General features: G+C 38.6%; 1 protein-coding gene across 2 annotated transcripts in view; it reads left to right on the top strand.

Moving 5' to 3' along the window:
• Nucleotides 1-19830, top strand: part of otud7a (OTU deubiquitinase 7A) — a 34832-nt gene that overhangs the window by 1479 nt on the left and 13523 nt on the right. For both annotated transcript variants that reach the window (XM_077516861.1, XM_077516862.1), the window contains exons 2-8: nt 5551-5685; nt 10394-10547; nt 14060-14245; nt 14971-15189; nt 16870-16971; nt 18586-18713; nt 18960-19072. In XM_077516861.1, coding sequence (XP_077372987.1) covers nt 10463-10547; nt 14060-14245; nt 14971-15189; nt 16870-16971; nt 18586-18713; nt 18960-19072 — 833 coding nt within the window. In that variant the 5' untranslated portion in view covers nt 5551-5685; nt 10394-10462. The remainder of the gene's footprint in view (nt 1-5550; nt 5686-10393; nt 10548-14059; nt 14246-14970; nt 15190-16869; nt 16972-18585; nt 18714-18959; nt 19073-19830) is intronic.

Raw genomic sequence — 19830 nt, 5'->3', positions numbered from 1 at the left:
CAAGGTGGCGAGGCCATGTCGTGTCTTCCTTCATACAGTGAGGTCATATAGAGGACACTGATTGATTCTACTCATCCAGCATGTCCTAGCGTGTTTACCTGCTGGTTGAGTAGAAGCACCCATGGCTAAAGCCATACTGTGGCAGGGTTACTTTCTGGACCTGGATTTGATGCCTTTGGTTTCGGGTACATTCGCACTGGTGATATTCAGTCCCTTTTGTAGCTAGTATTGTTTCCCCCTCTTCGGTTTATTGGTTGAACCTGCCACATTGTGGTTGTGATAACTATCGTGCTGAAAGAAGGTCTTATCGAAATTGTTTTACCACTTCTGGAAAGTCAAAATTGTCTGACGATGGCGTGGGTTTAAACGGATATCATGCTGTTTTAACAAGATAAGGCTCTGCTTTACCAGAGCTTCATGTGCTGTCATTGCCTGTATGGATTTGACATTTTGATGGCTTCATAACAGGCTTTAGTGTGATATTTATCATGAAATATTGTCCTGGCAGACTACAGAGCCTAATTAAAGGTGCACTGTATGGTTGATCTCTACTATTATTATGTAAAACCGTTAATGGTGTTTTAATTAACCCTACACTATCACATGTGATGATATATGAATTTTTATGTCAGCTAAAGCTGGTTTTATTGTTGAAGCTTTTCAATAATGGCTTTTTAAGCTGCCTTATTTATCCAGCTGTGCAGAAGGTCCAAAGCTAGATGACTCCCCGAAGCCGAATCCCCCGGAGGTCGTGTGAATTGTATTTCGAGCAAAATAGATGGGGAAAATATGAACAAAATATCAGCATATGACGGTAGACATGACCTTACTTCTACGCGACTTCACTTCTGTGAACATAAAAAACCGAAAGGATTGAAGTGGATTCAGCAGGTCCTTCTAGCCATCAGTCCCGGATGTAGGCGAGTTGCCGGAAACGTCCGCTTTGGTAGCATGTTCCCCACGAGGCCAAACGTCCACAGCTCTCCCCTGCCTTCCTGCAATTGAGCAGCAAGGGAACATTCTTCCAAATCAAACAGAACATGGTGGCTTCATTCAGATTCAGGAAAACCCACAGTAGGTCATTTTCTTTCGCTCTCAAAAGGAGGTCAGACCTCCTTTTCTCGGCAAAGAGGCCCTTCTGGAAACTCTCCATTTTGTCTGTCAGTTTCTTGCTACTGAAGGAGGCACTATAAAGGACATGCAGGCTCAAATCAGTTGTTCAGCTGTTGCTCATTCTAGATCTTAAGTAGAGTAAACAAAGGCTCTGCTTTCTGCGGCGGTCTCATTGAATGCTTATCAAACAAATGAATGACATATTGATGATTAAAGGCAGTAACTATGCACTTTGGAAATCCGGTAATACCGCACCCTTTTCTGTCAACAGTTGAAGCAAAGTAGAGGCAATTGGAAATGACTGGGTCAACAAGGAGAGAGGCTGAAAAGCAGTGGTTTTTAACTGTTGTCACCCTCAGACCGGCATTATCCTATGGTAGCTAAGTTGTGACCCACTTTTATAGGCGTTAAAGATGAAGACATCACCCCAAAAATTCTTGACAATAATGTTCTGTGAAGCCCCACTAGTCTAAATAAAGTATTTTGGTTACTATGGCGTTAGTGGTATATGATTTAAGCAACAAAATCCAGCTGGTTTCAGTTGCCGTGATAGCAGAGCTGGAGGGGCTGACATTTAAAGGGGGTTATGATCTTGTTCTATGCCCCTCAGCAACCACAGCTTTGTTTTGGTTGAATGCCGCACAGTCCGCAGCTGAGCCAAACATTTGACTTGACCAGAAGGTCGCGTGTACCAAATCGTAGCTCCTGCGTTTACATGTGACGTGGGGAAAACACTGCTTTTGTGTTCACCGGGTCACTCATGTGCGTCTTTTACAGAGCAGCATCGATTGAAACGTACCTCAAATATTCCAACAAGTCCCACTCTTGCTGCGCTGGCAGTGTGCAGCGTGGCAATGAGATGTAAAGTGACATTATTGCTTCCTGCAGCATTTCTCACCCAGCATGCGAAGCATGGGAGTCTAGACTTTTAAAGGCCCAGGAGTTGTAAAGCAGGGCAGCAGTGTCATATCTGTGTAATGATATTTGCAAATGGATCAAAATGACTGCAGCCTCCTGGCTGCCGCGTTTCCAGAGGATCCCCCCTGGCCGGGAGCTGATAAGCAGCTGTCTGTGTGACTCCTGTCGTTTCCCCTAATAGCAAAAGCTGGGCGTTGTGGATTTGTAAGCAAGGAATAAAGTGCGGATCGATTTATCTAGTCGAACAATGGGGATATTTTTGGTGCATTTTTATGACCTTTTATTTATTTATTTTTGGAATAATATGACATTTATTATTATTTTATTTATTGCTGATAATATTTTTTAACCAAGCCTTACATCCACTCCACAATTTTGTTTTTTATTTTTTGCAGGAAATGACCCTCTTTAGGCTTCCTGTTGGCTCAAATGTTAAAAGTGATCTGGAACTTTGACATGCTCTTGGCTACCTGTAAATGTGATTTTTGGTGACTGAAGAATCCTTTATAATTATAGGTGTAACGTTGTATTGTAATGATACCAAAAAATCTGACTATCCATCCATGTACACATTATCCTGATACCAGTCCTAAAAGCATCTTGGCACACACTTAAAAAAAAAACAATCATAAAATAGATGGCAAAATGCTGCACTTTAAATTGTTGTATTTTTATGAATTCAAAATATTAGGCAATGGAAGATATTATTGAATTGTTATTTTTTGGGTAGTTCGTTATAGCCTCAGCAGAAAAGAAAATATGCTCAGGTGTAGTATGGTAGTAGAAATCAGGTTAATAGTCCTGTCACACTTCCAACATTTTTCATTATTAGGGGCATTATGGGCAATAAAAAAATAAATCTACATTTCCCCCCCTAAAAACTATGGATAATTTGACGATATTTTATGAAAAACATACTGTAAACTTGTACTTTCTTCACAGAACAATTATGAATACACTCAGCTGCACTTCTGAACAGCTGCTCTTCTTTAATGTTAAATTGTTTCATACATCTTCTGCCAAAAATTGTATAAACAATATTCTACGGCGATATTTAACAATGAACAACTTCGAGTTGTGGCCACGCTATTGATTTCCGCATTACATTAACCATTCATCTATTTTAGGTTTTGTCCCACAGTAAAAAGAAGCTCAAGTGAAGCCGTTTCACCTCTGGGTCTGATTTTGTAGTGCAAATATAAAAAAAAAAATACAGAAGACAAATGTATTAAATGTATTTATAATAATATCATGAATAAATCTTCTAAAGGCCACTGCATGTTTTGTTACTTTGAGTATGTTTTGAAGGCATACTGCAACTACAAGTAGTTTGTGCTACCACAAACTTCCATGTACTGTACATGTGTCTTTCTATAATGGAAGCAAAGGCATTCAAGAGTGAGTCCACTTTACCTCCCACCTGCTACATGTCTGTGTTGAACGTGGGTGACTCTTACCTCACCCTGTTACTGTATCATGGACATGTATAAGCTGTACATGTACAATTATAGAAATTATGTTTTCCTCTTGGTAATTTTTGCTGATTGTCGTTTTGTATTGTCCAAAAGTGTATTTATTTTTCATAAGCGGACATGTTGTATACTTGTGTGGGTCCACTTGGTAAATTAAGTGTCGTAATGTCCGCTATCATTTTCACTGGAAAAAAAAAAAATTAAGAGTTTGTTGTTTTTCATTTTTACCTGCAATACAAATGAGCCCAAGTGAAACTAGCATGACTTGAGGCTCACAGATCAGCAGATGACACGTTAGCAATAGCGCATGTCACTGTGGTGAATAATGCATGACTTAATGCTGTTACCCAAGTGTGGGCTCCTCCTCAAAGTAAGAGCATGACGCTAGTTGTCTGCTAGCTCAGATATTTGTCACAGTGTTCCTAAAGCGCTTGTGTTATATGACCACAAGATGAAGACGACAGAAGTAGCTGGGTGGAAGTTTAAATTGCGCTAAATGCGCTAATATTTTTAGTGTAGATTGCAGTGTTTTTACTTGTTTTGGCTTTTTGCTGAGAGGTGTGCTTTATGTAGAGTCGACATAAAATTGAAGCCAAAATCTTCATGCTGTGAGTTATTTTCTATTTAATGGTGGACGCTGAAAGACTTTAATAATGGCGTGAAGTTACCATTTACTTCTGTGATCGCTCTACTTTGTCCATTTACACAAAAAACAAAAGTAAGAATAAGTAATAGGGCTGCTCGATTATGAAGAAAATATTAACTCCGTTCACTCCCAGCCATTTTCACAGAAGCAATTCCCTTCGCTCCCGGCTGTTTTACTGGATTTTGACGGATTTTGCAAGGCCCACAGAATATCTATTGCTATAAAAACATAAAACCTACCAAAAGAAAGATTAAAGTATCTTCTTTCATCAGGGAAAAAAAAAAAGTATATTTCTATCTTTTTCCGTTTTGCAGCAATTAGCATTAGAACACAGCAAAGCGTCATCATTATTCACAAATCTATTTAGAATTGTACGTAATTGAGGTGTTTTTTTTCAGCATGGCCCTGGTTGATCTCCTTTACGCTGCTGTAACCTGCTGGCCATTTGTGTAATAACTATCAAAGCCTTCTGTATGCTCTAGCATAAAAACAAAAACAAAAAAAGTATAAATACGTCTTTGGGACACTTAATACATTTAAAATAGAGCAAATGAGTTTTAATCAGGATTATTTTGGTAATAATTGAAATCACGATTGGGACAATCATTTATTTTTAGGGCGTACAAAGCAAGAAAATGTTTAAATTTAAAAATACAAATACGATTCTTTGAAACACTATAATAACGCAAGTTCCTTTTGGATGAAACAAAATGTATTAAATTAATTATTTTTTTAAATTTAAAAAGGTGCCAATATATAAATTTAAACAACTCAAAATTAGTATTAATCTTTTTGTTGACGATTATGCTGATTTTTTAATTGTGGAGTGAAATAGTTGAAATTGTGATTGAATTTTGATTAATTACAGACAGCCCAAAGGAGAATAATTCAAAAAATCCCTGCAGATAGTTACATTTTTCTTGATTTAGATTTTTTTTTTTCTTTTGTGCCTGTCCATTTAATCAAATGACCTGTGTTGGTTGTGTATGTCATTCATTGCTGTCGTGGAAATTAGCACCCGTCCAATCACCTCTCCTTTTAGCAGCATCAGCAAAGTTGACACTGTTGTGTATAAGCAAAGATGGTAAGGCAAGTTTTGCACTTTCCCAACCAGCTTTGTTCCATTTCACACGTGCGTCTGCATTTTATTGAGAGACGTTTTAGACTACTTGAGTTTAGGCTTTGTGAGCAGAATAAATGTTTTCTGTTCATCTTGTTCTACGATACGACCCAAATGACAGTAAGTCGAAGCAGTACGACGATCTGTGTCAGATCATTGTAATGCTTCGACTTAGTTGAAACAGTTAACGTGTGATTCCATTTGGTGTCTTCAAATTGGACTCGGTCAGTCAGAAGTGTAACAGTATATATTCTTCAATTGTTGTATTGTGTGTATTTCAGGGTTTTCCGCATCCCCACTGTCTTCCTCTCCTCGATCTGTGAAGCCATGGACTAGAGAGCTCGGTCTGGTCCTGAGAGTCCCACGACCGCGGTCATGTGATGGCGTCGTATCCAACCTCAGCAAAAATACAGAAAGTGAGTTTGATAGCCAAAAATCTTTGTGTACTTTGAAGGAAAAGCAACACTGGCAGACAAATATTGTTGAAGCATACAGTTGTACTTTTTTTAATTGATAAATTTCATGGCAAACTAAACATAAAAAATGCATTGATCCCACCCGTACGCCGCCTTGATAACATGTATAGTAAAAACAAATGAGTTTCTTTTCTAAGGTGAACTTGATGCCACATTTGTCTGTAAGATGGAAACGTCGTTACAGTTCATGTAATATTGACAGGGCACTACATTAGGTGCATCTGCACAACCTAATGAAATGTATTATTTATTAGAAGCATGAAATTCACTTTCCATATTAGGAGTGTGACGATATATCTATCGTGATAAATCGTGATACTTTGACTCCCGATAGATTATCGATACGTCTACGCAAGTATAGCAATATTTGTAGTTAATATGCAGCCACTATAAGGGCTCCATTGTTCATGACTTATTGAATAATTACTTGGCAGGCCACTAAGGGGAGCGCCTCATAAGAGTGGCGGGGAAATGGACGCAAGTCTTCATGCAAAGAAGACTCATGAGCTTAGTGTTTTTACCGTTACTATAGTTTTCTACCTGAGCCAATCCCAAAACCTTCTCAGTGGGTCGTAGACCTATTAGAAACCAACCTGTGTTTTCCTTTCATCAGTTTTGAATCAGTGGTGATTTTAGGTCCAAAGTGTGAATTTATCAGAGCAGGGTTTTCTCTTTGGTTAACTTCTTCTGTAGTTCACTTGAATGCTTTGTGTGACAAGCAAAAGTAAAAAAAAAAAAAAGACTTAACTGGATGGCAGACTCCCGCCCACATAATTTCATGTCAGATAGAAACCATGTGCAGTAGTCGGCTGTTTGTGAGTCACAGTTACCTCCTACATGATGTGGTGGGGTGGGGGCGGCTGATGTGGACATGACTGCACTTAAAGGAAAAGATGAGCTTTCATGGAGTAACTTACTCCTCCCGTCTTGGCCTTCAAAACCTAAAATACATCCAATACAAATACTTCCTTGCCAAATGATTATTATTCATTCTAAAAAGATTAAATGTTAGAGATAGACCATATATTTGACATATTGGTACATATGTTCATCGGCCTTTTTTTTTTATTAGTCTGACGGCCGATGTAAGCGATCCATTTAAAACTCCCTAATTTTGCTTCGAATGCAGCCGCGAGCGTCTCTGTCATGGCGTCTTACTCCAGCAACGTAACACCCATAGCAACATCTGATTGGTTCTGGCTCATGCACAGCTAACCAATCAGTAGTGAAAGCCATATTTGGTCGCTACAATACCGGCCGGTCACACACGCAACCACTGAAGCAACGAGAGCGACACATGCTTCGAAGGTAAGTTAAAAGAGAAGAAGCGCCACCGAACTTTCACCATGATAAACTAAGCACATTGACTTATGTTGTGTATTAAATGCGCTATATGAATAAAGCTACATGCCTTACATTGAGCTAACTGCTGTGTTCAGCTTAGCATGTAAGCTAACACCCAGTAGCTAATTCGCTACTTCAACTCCTCGGGGAGGGAATCCCACACATTTTCACTTAATTAAATAAACAATGTTTGTTAGAAAGGTTCCAAATATGAACAGTTGTCATTATTATATTGTCTAGTTCCATGTTAATATTAGGTTGAATTCATTATATTTACCTCTCGTGACGCACGCATTGCATTCTGGGTCACGTCCACTACTTGTATAGCGGTTATTATGAAGTTGGATGCCCCAGTGACAGTACACTAAATAGCGTTTAGTTACTTTATATTGTGTTTATTTGTCGCACTGGTTTGTCGTTGTGTGCCTTAAGCTTCGACGTCGATTTGATTGACAGCTCGTTGTGCACCTCGTTAAAGTCCGCTCCGTAACTAATTAAGTGTCTCAAACACCGTTTAACTACACGAACGTGTTCTCTTCCGTATGTTAGGCATTAGTAAAGAAGTGCACTAAAGTATAGTATGCCTATTTGTTCGTTTTGTCTCTCTTTTCACGTCATGTCTGCCGTCATTTGGGACATTATGCTTTAAATGGCCGCCGCCATTATGTGACATCTACGGCCGTAGTCGGCTGCAATTAATGTTCACTGTAATTTCGTTACGTGCATCATACTTTGAGTAATTAGCTCATGTTTGGTGTGTTGTATAACTTTCTCGTGTGTTTATAACCATTCATGTGTACAGATAAGATGGTGCTTGTTAATGTGAATTAGCAATGTTGCAGCCCAGTTATTATTTAGACAAGAAAATCTGTGCCATTAAGTAATACAGTACTGTATTTGTGTTGTATTAGGAGTCAAGTATTCACACTCATACACAGTATTGTTTTTCTGTTTATTGATAGAGGGAGAGTAAAATAAACTTGTGTTTTGCTGGGAACCATGTTGACGGGATGATGAGAGAATAGTATTCCCATATACACACACAAAACCGTATATAATTACTATTAAAACTACTTGATGTGTGTAAATTTGTCTTTGAGAAGGTTTAGAAACACTTAATCACTCTCAGGTCATTGAATCTCGAACACATCTGGACAAGAGTTGTCAAAATTAATCGATTATCAAATTAATCGACAACTATTTAAATAATCAATTAATCGCTTGGAGCCATGTTTTAATTTAAAATTGTCCAACTCCTCTGATTTCAGCACGTCAGCAGTAAATGTTGACTTATTTCTTTAGTCCTTGATGAAAAAAGAAATTATTATCTTCTGTGTTTAATCAAAATAAGACATTGTTTTTATGTTGGAAAACAAAAACCAAACTGGTAACCACCTTTTAATAAATAAATAAATACATAAATACATAAATCACTATAAGAATACGATGTACAAAATAAACACCAATCACTGGTTAATAAACAGTAATCAGGGGGAAAATGCTTTTGCAATACATTTGAATGCAAAATTAAAATGAATCTGATTAGTCGATCTAAAAATATGCGATCGTGACAGCACTGATCTGGACTGTTCTGGTTGTCTTAGAAGAGATTTCGCCTCTCATCTGAACAGGCTTCATCGGTTCATGCATAAGGCTTGGGCCAACCAAACCCAGCCTTTCTTGGAAGACGATCAGTAAAGTCCAGTTGCGACCGTTTCAACGTCCTGAGAATAAAATGACCAGGATGAATGAGAATATTCACAAGCACATTCAATCACTGACTCACTACAAATAGCTGACAGGAACTAGTTCAGCTAAACTATTGCACATCCTAATTGCAAGTTTGATTCATTAAAAATGCATTGCGATCAAGACAACATAAGTCAAGCAGCTGGCGAGAGCCTACGGTAGCCGAGAGGACATTTTAAAGCCGAGATGCTTCTGCTCTGGCAGGTTGCAGATGTCATGTTGCACTCTTTAATGCAGGCATCCCGCGAGTGAGCACTGATGATACGGGCGGGGCATCGCCAGTGGGCTTCAGCTCTTGTTGGGTCAAAGCCACAGACCTTAGCGGGCTCTGTTCTGTACACAGAGGTTCGCTTTTGGTGCTGTAAAACCTGTGGGTGTTTGTTTCTTTGCTGCCGTTGCTCGGAGGCTGCTCTCTGACCCCCCCCCACGCTGCTTCTTCCCAAGGAATGAAAGTTATGCATGAACTCATTCATTCCGCAGAACGAGGGAGTGAATGCATCTCATTAGTGTTGTTTGTGACCCAGACTGTTGACCATGAGAAATTAGTGGCTGTGTTCCTTGGACATAAACATGCTCTCTGCTGGTAAACGGTAGGACTGATGCGAGTTAAGATACTCAATTGCATCCATCAGCAGGAAGAGGCAGGAAGACCGTTAGCGACTGTTGCCATCGCAGGCAGCGGGCCAAAGACTTTGGAAACAGGCAGGTGTGCCCTGGATACGACCTCTGGCTGCAGCTCTGTTGATATTACATCTGTGCGACTGGGTGTGAAGTTATGACTGTGAGTAAGATGAGTAGGAACGCCGCTTGCACTCGATTGACCCCTACGGAACAGGATTAAGGCCAGTGACGGCCAGGGAGAAATAAAAAAGTTTGGCAGGATTATGATTTTAAAGTGGGAATTCTCACTTTAACCTAAAACTTCTGACTTTTATTGAAGTGAGAATTTTGACTTTATTCTCAGAATTCAGACTTTAAAGTGAGAATTCGGATTTTATTCTCAGAATTCTGACTTTATAGTAAGAATAATAGTAGCACTAATAACCTCAGAATTCTCACTTTAAAGTTAGAATTCTGAGAATAAACTCAGAATTTTAACTTTAAAGTGAGAATTCTGAGGATAAAATGAAAATTCTGACTTTATTCTCAGAATTCTGACTTCTGACTGAGATAAATAAAGTCAGAATACTCACTTTAAAGTCAGAATTCTGACTTTATTCTCAGAATTCTGACTTTCTTTAGAGTCAGAATTAAAGTGAGAATTCTGACTTCAACATCAGAATTTTCACTTTATTCTCAGTCAGAATTCAGAATTATTTTCAGAATTCTGATTTTCTTTAAAGTCAGAATTTTCACTTTATTCTCAGAATTCTGACTAAAGTCAGAATACTCACTTTAAAATCAGAATTTTGAGATTAAATTGAGAATAAAGTGAGAATCCTGACACACTTTTTTTACTCTCTCTTCTGAAGACCCCAGCTCAAGTAGGGACGCATAAAGTTTTCTCTTGGGTGCTTGTTTTTATACGAATGTTCTCATTTTTTTTTTCTGTCAGATGAGAACGTGAAGGCTGGCGTCCACCAAGGCCTCCGCTGCACCGTGGGCAGCGCACACACATGATCACATGACTCTGGACATGGACGCGGTCCTGTCAGACTTTGTTCGGTCCACGGGGGCAGAACCGGGTCTGGCGAGAGACCTGCTGGAAGGTAAGCGGCGACGGCTGTGAATAACTCAAAAGGGACGGATGGCGTGTTTGATCTTCTGATCCTTGATGTGGGCTGGCTTCTGCGATTAAGAGGGGGGGGAATGGAGGTGGGAGGGAGGAGAAACGAAACAAAAAGAGGGAGTGGAAGACAGGGAGCTCACGAGCGAGAGCCAGCGCGCTGATTTAGAAGTAGCTGTGACGTTTTTACGAGAGCGTTCCCAAGAGACGGCTTTGTGTCCATTGACTGGATCTCAGTGCTACTGGCATGTAAGCTTAACTCACTTAGCCACATTGAACAAAACAAAACACTGGAGTGCAAAAGTTCACAAGACATCAGAATTATGGTCCATGGTTAGCAAGATTGGAGCCAGTGTCTTGTGTAAATACAAATTAAAGATGTTTGCGATCAGACATAGTGTAATATATGGGAATTTAAGAAAAAAAATCTTTTAAGTGGAAGTCAACATTAAACATTTCTTGACATTCTGTTAAATTTTACGTTTTTGGAATATGAGTTATGAAGCAAAATCCAGACGTTTTTATCCATCTCAGGGGGCGGCCATTTTGCCACTTGCTGTCGACTGAAGATGACATCACAGTTGCTCAGGCAACAAATCTGGGCTCACCTGTTTCCTGAAGCTGCGCCGTGATTGGTTGTTAGCTGAGACCTGAGCAACTGTGATGTCATCTTCAGTTGACAGAAAGTGGCAAAATGGCCTCCCCCTAAAATGGATTAAAAACAGCTGGATTTTGCTGATTAACTAATATTCCACTCATGCAATATTAACCAGAATACCGATACTGATTTGAACATATTGTCAAAAAAAAAAAAAAAAATGGAGGTTGATTTCCCCATTCAGGATTTTTTATTCCCCCATTTCAGATACCGGAATTTCATTTTGATTTTGTAGATCAATTTAATTGTTTAAAATTATACATACTATAGAAGCAAAGCAAAACTTTTTGGATAAATTAAAGGTTAAATAAAAACAGAATAAAAAGCAATATAAGTGTTTATTATTGCTAATTTTGCTCATCTGATTTCACTATCTTCTACAGCTTGATGCAATAGATGAGTGAAGTATAATTTTGTATTTTATAGATAGTTTCATAGTAGTATGCATAGTATAATTATGCATCGTGTATATATTTTGCCTTCCATTTAGGTTGCACCATCATTTCTAAACATATCAGGAATGCTGATACAAGCTGCAAAGTTAAATAATAGTTGAATATACTATATCATCTTAACTGTCCTTTTTTTTTTTTTTTTTGCACATCTTAAATGATTCAAGAATCAATTTCAGTTCCGTCTGACTGCCCCACTAGTCCATAAACATGTTCTTAGTACTGTACAGTAAGTAAATCCTTCAATTTTGATGTAATTCCTGAATGAGTAAGTTAAAGATATATCACTAATGGATGTGGGTAACGCATGTTCATAATTTTTTTATTTTTTTATTATTATTTTTTTTTTGCTGACGACGGCCATTTCGAACGAAGGAGGAAACTGTTTTTCCATTGAGAGCTTTTGTGGGAGCATTTCGAGGCCATGCATTAGCCGCCATACTGCTGGGCCTTCGTTTGCCAGCGTGGGTTTTGATCACATCTGAGAGACGTTCACTAAATCCGCTTTGCATTGATTTGGCTTGAGAGACTGGGATCAGCGGTGCCAAGTTTCATGTTCAGTTAGTGGAGAAGCATCATGTCTGGACGTTGAGAGGAAATAGCACAGCTTCCCCTTTAACGAGTCCATTAACCGGCCCACGAAACATGCTCCGATTACAAAACCGGGAGACACTCGCTCCTCTGATTGTCGTCAGTCGCAAGTATTATACAAGCAGATTATTCTCTCATTATCACAAGCATCAGTATCCGTTTTTTGTTTGTTTGTTTTTTTGTGCCCTATTACGTTCTTTTTAATCTCTGCTTCTAAAACCAAATCTATTGCACTATGCTTAAATTAATGTGTTGGGCGTTAAGAGCTTTCACCTGAGAGCAGCCGCCTGCTTCCGCTGAGAGAAGACTCCATGAGAGTGATAAGAGAGAGGCCAAACAAAGCCAAAGACCTGACAGTTAAACAATGAGCGTACACGTTTGCTCTTTAATCTGAGGCCAAGCTACAGTCTGCTCATAATTGCACTACATTGTTATTCGAAGAAATATTGATTTTAGTTTAAATATGAGTTCACACACTTCCTTCGCAGTGAGTCTTAAAAAGAGTGCGCGTCTGCTCGTGTTCCTCCCACGCATGAGGATATTGCTGTCACTCTCTTAATGGATCTGTCTCACTTTGCCATCATCACTGTTCTGACCCTACCGAACCTCAACCTTTCACTATTGCTCAGTTTCGTTTTTGTTTTTTTTATGATTGACCTCTATTAAGGCTGCTCGATTATGTAAAAAAATAATAATCAAGATTATTTTAGTAATAATTGAAATCACAATTTATTTTTTGGTACAAAACAAGAAAATGTTTAAGCATTTAAAAATAGACTTTTTTTTTTTTTTTTTTTTTTTTAAATAGAAACACTAATTATGTAAGTTCCTTTTGGACCAAAACAAATAATAATATTTATTTATAATAATAATAATATTTATTTATTTATTTAATGTTGGCAAAAACTTGAAGTCGGAGTACAGCTTGTGCACTGTGCAGTAGGCGGATCTTTTTTTTTTGTACAAAACAACAAAATGTTCACGCGTAAAACCAAATAAATATTAAGACAAATAAAATTCTTTGAAACGCTATAATTATGCAAGTTACTTTTGCATGAAACATTTATTAAATTAGTTATTTTAAAATAAAAAAAAGTGCAAATGTATAAATAAATAAAAAACTCAAAAATTTGTATTAATAATCCTTTTTTTTTTTTTTTTACGATTTTGCTGATTTTGTAATTATGGAGTGTAATAATTGAAATTAGAATTGAATTTCGATTAATTGCACAGCCCTAACGTCTAGTAAAACTACTTATCATTAGGGCAATTTTGCCGAAAACGCCTTTAAAAAAAATAATAATAAAAAAAATAAAAATAAAAAAGGTGCACCCAAAGTAAATTTGAAGCTGTTCTATCAGCAGGTTGGGTTTTTTTTTGTTTATTTATTTTTTATTGATTTTTTTTTTTTTAAGATAACACTTTGAATAAAGTTGACTTGACTTGACTGGTGGGACGTCCACACGAGGGGTTAAAATAAAATGAAACTCAGAACAAAATGTGGAAAAAATATGTATGAAGGACCAGTATGATTTTTATCTATTATGATGTGCTGGTTCGCCGTTCAGTAGTTCCTTTGAATTTGAGCCAAGCTCATCACTTTGAGCTTTCTGTAGCATGTCCAATATGAGATAGTATTGTTTACGCTAAACTAGTTTGTTTGTATTGCACAAGGAACAATTCCATGGGAACATTCAAACTTATAAAAGAAAAAACATCTTTATTTAAAACATTTCCTACCTGTTGGTGTGTTTGTTCATGATCAGGATATATTTGTTGGTTTGTGCCCGACAGGTAAAAACTGGGACCTCAGTGCTGCTCTGAATGATTATGAGGAGCTCAGGCAGGTCCACACTGCCAACCTGCCGCAGGTCTTCAACGAGGGCCGCTACTACAAACAGCCAGAGGCACGTGACACACCAACCCATGTCAACAAGATCGACAGGTCGTGTGCGCAGAAGCAGGAGGACAATGGACAAGGTAGACTTATTATTGTGACAGCTTATTACATTTTCACTTTTCTCTGGCTACATCGCTTTCCTCTCACATTTCAAAAACATGTTTGTATCTTGTATTTTGGACTATGTTATTGTGAATGTTTGCTCATGGGCTCTAAAATTGTGTTTGAATTGAATATATCATTGCGTAAGATTGCTCAAGAGAACCGTTGGAAAACAGCCACAGGCACTAAATACTAGGGATGTAATGATATCCAATCGTCACAATACAATAAATACTCTGGCTACCTCACGATACGATATGCGATGCAAGGCTCACGATAATGATTATCCCACGATATGATGATACCACGATTATCGATATATTGCTCAGGTAATAAATCCACAATAATCTACTAAAATCTAATCAGAAAATAATAATAAAAATATAAATAATGAATACAAATAAAATAGATAATAAAATAAAAAATAATAAAAAAATAAAAATAATTAATAAATAATAAAAATAATTCATATTATAATAATATATAAAATGATAAATAATGGTAAATAATATGTAATAATAATATGATAAATAATAATATGGAATACAATCCCGCCTTATTAACGGATGCGCTGCTTTCAATATTGTGACATAACGACGGCGATTTTGTGGCACTTTTAATATGATATGAACACGAGTGCCATCTTTGAACCCATTTTTCCCTCCATCATCCATTCACATCCGTCTCCATCTCCCCCCTCTAGAGAAGCGTCTGTCCCGCGGAATCTCCCATGCCAGCTCCGCAATTGTATCCCTGGCGCGGCTCCAAGTGGCCAACGAGTGTACCAACGAGCAGTTCCCGCTTGAGATGCCCATCTACACATTCCAGCTGCCAGATCTCAGCGTGTACAGCGAAGACTTCAGGAGTTTCATCGAGAGAGACCTGATCGAGCAGTCCACCATGATGGCTCTGGAGCAAGCTGGTCAGTGTCGTTAGACATCTGGGTGAAGACTTCTTATTTTTTTGTTTGTTTGTTTGTTTTTTGTCAAATTTTTCAGGATCCGCAAAGATTTCTTTTCCAGCTGAAGCTTTGAACTTGCGAAAAAACTAACTCGTCAAGTTTCTCATATCCATGCAGACCAGGGCTGGGTTTCAATTCTAATTTCCTCAATCGATTCGAATTCGATTCATAAGAGTTCATTTCGATTGTTTTATTTACAGGGATAAAAGGTAATTTACACAAAAAAAGAGCTCTGCAAATTGGAAAATGCAAAAAAAAACAAAAACAAAAAACTGTCCGTGTCATTGAAAGGTTAACAAAACTCACAAGACTAATCTGTTTACTGTTGTTAAATAAATTATGTGTCATTTCATTATTTCAGCTGTGAGAATTGTGTGCAAGGCTCAGGGCTGTCAGGACACCCAACCCCCCATCACCCCCCTCCCACTCTCCCTGAGGGACACATGAAAGGAACAGGATTTTCATTTTGGTTTTGGGCAAATTATTTAGCATATTTTTCATGCTGCGACCTGTCGCCCCCAGAAGAATATTTGATTTTGTATTTTTTTACCTTACTAAAGATGACGTTCCAACTGGCTGTTTGGTTACAGGATATAAAACATTATCTACTGTATAAATGTCATGTCAAATGTCTGAGACTGATCATCACTTTATACACTTTTTTTTTTTTTTTTTTTTGCACTAATTGTGTGATATGTTATTGTGATGTTTGTTCTCCACACTTTGGCCATGCAACAACTCCCACATAATACTTCCGATTTACACTGTTCAAATTTCAACTTGATCCAAAAGTTCATGCCTCCCGGAGTATATATTATCTGATTCCACATTACTTACAGTATTCGCACAATTTAACGTTCAATATCAACTTTTCCCCATTCATTTTCAATGGAATAGACATTCAACTATGTCACTTTCCACGTCTACTTCTATTCATATAATTTATCATCATTACGAGGTGTTTGATACTGCTCGTTGGTAAAGTGCATTGTCCAGTAACCAGGAGGTGATCATTTCAAAATTTATCTCTCAATTTACTTCACAAGCATTCCACATGCATTCAAATCTTAGCATTCAGCTTTCAGCATTCCCACGCAATTTCTGCTGAAATTGCACATAGTCTATCCATCCATCCATTTTCTTGACCGCTTATTCCTCACAAGGGTCGCGGGGGCTGCTGGCGCCTATCTCAGCTGGCTCTGGGCAGTAGGCGGGGGACACCCTGGACTGGTTGCCAACCAATCGCAGGGCACACAGAGACGAACAACCATCCACACTCACACGCACACCTAGGGACAATTCGGAGCGCCCAATTAACCTGCCATGCATGTCTTTGGAATGTGGGAGGAGACCGGAGTACCCGGAGAAGACCCACGCGGGCACGGGGAGAACATGCAAACTCCACTCAGGAAGGCCGGAGCCTGGACTCGAACCCGAGTCCTCAGTACTGGGAGGCACACATGCTAATCACTCGACTACCGTGCCGCCCTGCACATAGTCTAGTTTTTCTCAAAATTGTTCATTTATTTTCATACAACTATTTTTTGCTGTTGCCCAGTTTCCAAAAATGGCTTTATTGTTTAATAATACTTTATAACTGGCGTGTTGCTTCTGCAAACTATCGTGTCTATTTTTGTGCAGGTCGTCTGAACTGGTGGTCCACCATGTGCACCAGTTGTAAGAAGCTGCTTCCTCTGGCCACCACTGGGGATGGAAACTGCCTCCTTCATGCTGCTTCTTTAGGTAAGCGTCCCACTTTTTGAACATGCACTCAACTTTGACTCAAATATGTCAGGAGTGCATCTTTAAACTGCAAGCGAAGAGAGTGACACATCACATTTGTCTGCCATATCAGCGTTTGTGCCCTGAAAGGGTTTTTCATTCTGCTCGTGTCAGACCACATTTTGGAAATCATATATGAAGCGCAGTTGGGGGAAATATTAGTCTTTGCCACGTATATTCACGTTTTAAGGGTAATGTTCTTAGACCAAGACCTTTTTTTTTTTTTTTTTTTTAAGCAATATACCAATACCGATCATTACTCGTCAAGGAGACCGATGCTTGGAGCTGATATTTAATTTTCAGTAGAAGGGAAAAAAATTTTTTAAATGCAAATTCCAACTCGTAGATTCATTGGAATCTCTTAAAGCATGTTTATTGAACAACTTTTCAGATTTGCAAAATTAAATGTTTTTTTTTTTTTTTATCTTAACACACAATCGTCATATATGTTTTAAAATTCTAACAAAAACTTCAGGGAGCTTCCAGGATCATAAGTATGTGCTAAAAACTAATTGAAAACTTAAACAAGTAAATATCATAGCTCCCAATATTTTTCTACAGTAAATAAACTTTTTCAAAATTTCAAAATAACTGAAATGTTAAACTTTCATGTATCTTTGCTTTACTTTCAAAGAAAAACAGATGCAGAGAGTTCCTAGAGTCAGCAAAATGTCTTATAAAATTCACTGAAAATCTAAATAAATGAGGTCAACACAGTTTTAAACTGATATATTATTGGCCGTCAGATTTTTATTTTTTTTTAAATGGCAGATAGCGATATTTGTCAAAATGCCAATTATCGGCGCCAATAATCGGTCTATCCCTAAGTAATACTTCAAACTATTCATATTGGCAACTAAAAAGTAGGACATTAACTAATTTGTTCCCAAAAACATTCTATTTTAAATATTGGCATGGTCCCAAAAAACGTATTTACAAGTTTTTTTGCTAGAGCTTTTTTATGCTAGGGCGTTGATGCAGCCTCTGACCTTAAAGCAACTGTAGTTATTACAAAAAAACATCCAGCAGGTAGCAGCAGAGTATAAGAGATCAATCAGGGCCTTGTTGCAACAAGCTCTTTTGTCCAGTGTTTTAATTAAAGGTTTGTGAATAATAATGAAACCTAGCTATGTTCTAATGCCAATTGATGCAAAATGGAAACAGATACAAATATACTTTTTTCCCTGATCAAAGAAGAGACCCTAATCTTTCTTTTGGTAGGTTCCATGTTTTTATAGCAATAGAACAAAATATTCTGTGGACCCTGCAAAATCAGTCAATATTCAGCAAAACAGTTGGGAGCGAAGGTGGTTGCTTCAGCGCAAATGGCTGGGAGTGAATGAGTTAATGTAAATATTTTCCATGCTCAAGTCAATGTATCAATGCTAGCGCTACCACAAAATATAGTATGGGGTGTTCGGATTCGTCCAGCTCTATTATAGGCTCTGAAATTGTGATTCAGAGTTAAATACTATCAAGGTAATTTTAAAAGTCAAATTCTTATCTGATCTTGCAAAGTTGTGCAAAACTTATTTCTCACATCCGACAATAACGATGTCGATGCGTCTCCGCCAGGGATGTGGGGCTTCCATGATCGAGACCTGATGCTGAGGAAGTCTCTGTACACCATGATGAAGAGCGGAGCAGAGAGAGACGCCCTGAAACGGAGGTGGAGGTGGCAGCAAACCCAACAGAACAAGGAGGTTGGTCGTCTCTCCATCCAGACACTTTAATAAGCACACATTTTGCCTTTTTAAGCGAGCTTTTTTGAGATTCACTCCCCTTGATGACACTGGAACAATTTTTCAGTTGAGTAGAATAACTCCTTTTTTTGGTCAAGCTTTTTTCTTAGTAGCAACAGGTTCGGCAAAGCACCTTTTTGGAAACACCGACCGATCAAAGGGATGATGTGGGCGAGCATGTGCTGATCAGAGTTGTTGCTTGTGCAGTCTGGCCTGGTGTACACTGAGGAGGAGTGGGAGCGGGAGTGGAACGAGCTGCTCAAGTTGGCCTCCAGTGAGCCTCGCACTCACCTCAGCAAAAACGGCAACACGAGCGGAGGGTAAGCCGTCTCAAACGCGCGTCTCCCACACATATGCGCAAAATGCAACTTGCATAACATTTCAGGAAAAAAAGATCTGCATTTGCCTCATCATATTTTGAGCTGTACAACTCTGAATTTCATGATTTTAAGGAAGTCTCAGTGTGTCCTATGATTGATTGGCGACCAATCCAGAGTTTGTGTGCTTTTCAGCCAAGGTCAGCCAGTAAAAGCAGTAATAAATAAATCCATCCATCCATCCATTTTCTTGACCGCTTATTCCTCACAAGGGTCGCGGGGGGTGCTGGAGCCTATCTCAGCTGGCTTTGGGCAGTAGGCGCGATACACCCTGGCCTGGTTGCCAGCCAATCGCAGGGCACACAGAGACGAACAACCAACCACACTCACAAGCACACCTCGGGACAATTCGGAGCGCCCAATTAACCTGCCATGCATGTCTTTGGAATGTGGGAGGAGACCGGAGTACCCGGAGAAGACCCACGCAGGCACGGGGAGAACATGCAAACTCCACTCAGGAAGGCCGGAGCCTGGACTCGAACCCGAGTCCTCAGTACTGGGAGGCGCACATGCTAATCACTTGCGCACCGTGCCGCCCCCATGACTTTACAGTACTTTGTAATTCTACCAAAAAAAAAAGTTTCTTATTAATATTTTCAAAATATAAAACAATGATGCAAATTGAAAATACAGTATGTGTTACTAATGTCATCTTAGTCATGTTCACATAAGATTACTATTTAAGCAGTCTACGGCTGTGC

This window comes from Festucalex cinctus, chromosome 3 (genome assembly GCF_051991245.1).
Source record: "Festucalex cinctus isolate MCC-2025b chromosome 3, RoL_Fcin_1.0, whole genome shotgun sequence".
Lineage (NCBI taxonomy): Eukaryota > Metazoa > Chordata > Actinopteri > Syngnathiformes > Syngnathidae > Festucalex > Festucalex cinctus.
The sequence above is the reverse complement of the archived record's forward strand: the minus strand, read 5'-3'. Positions and strand labels throughout refer to the sequence as shown.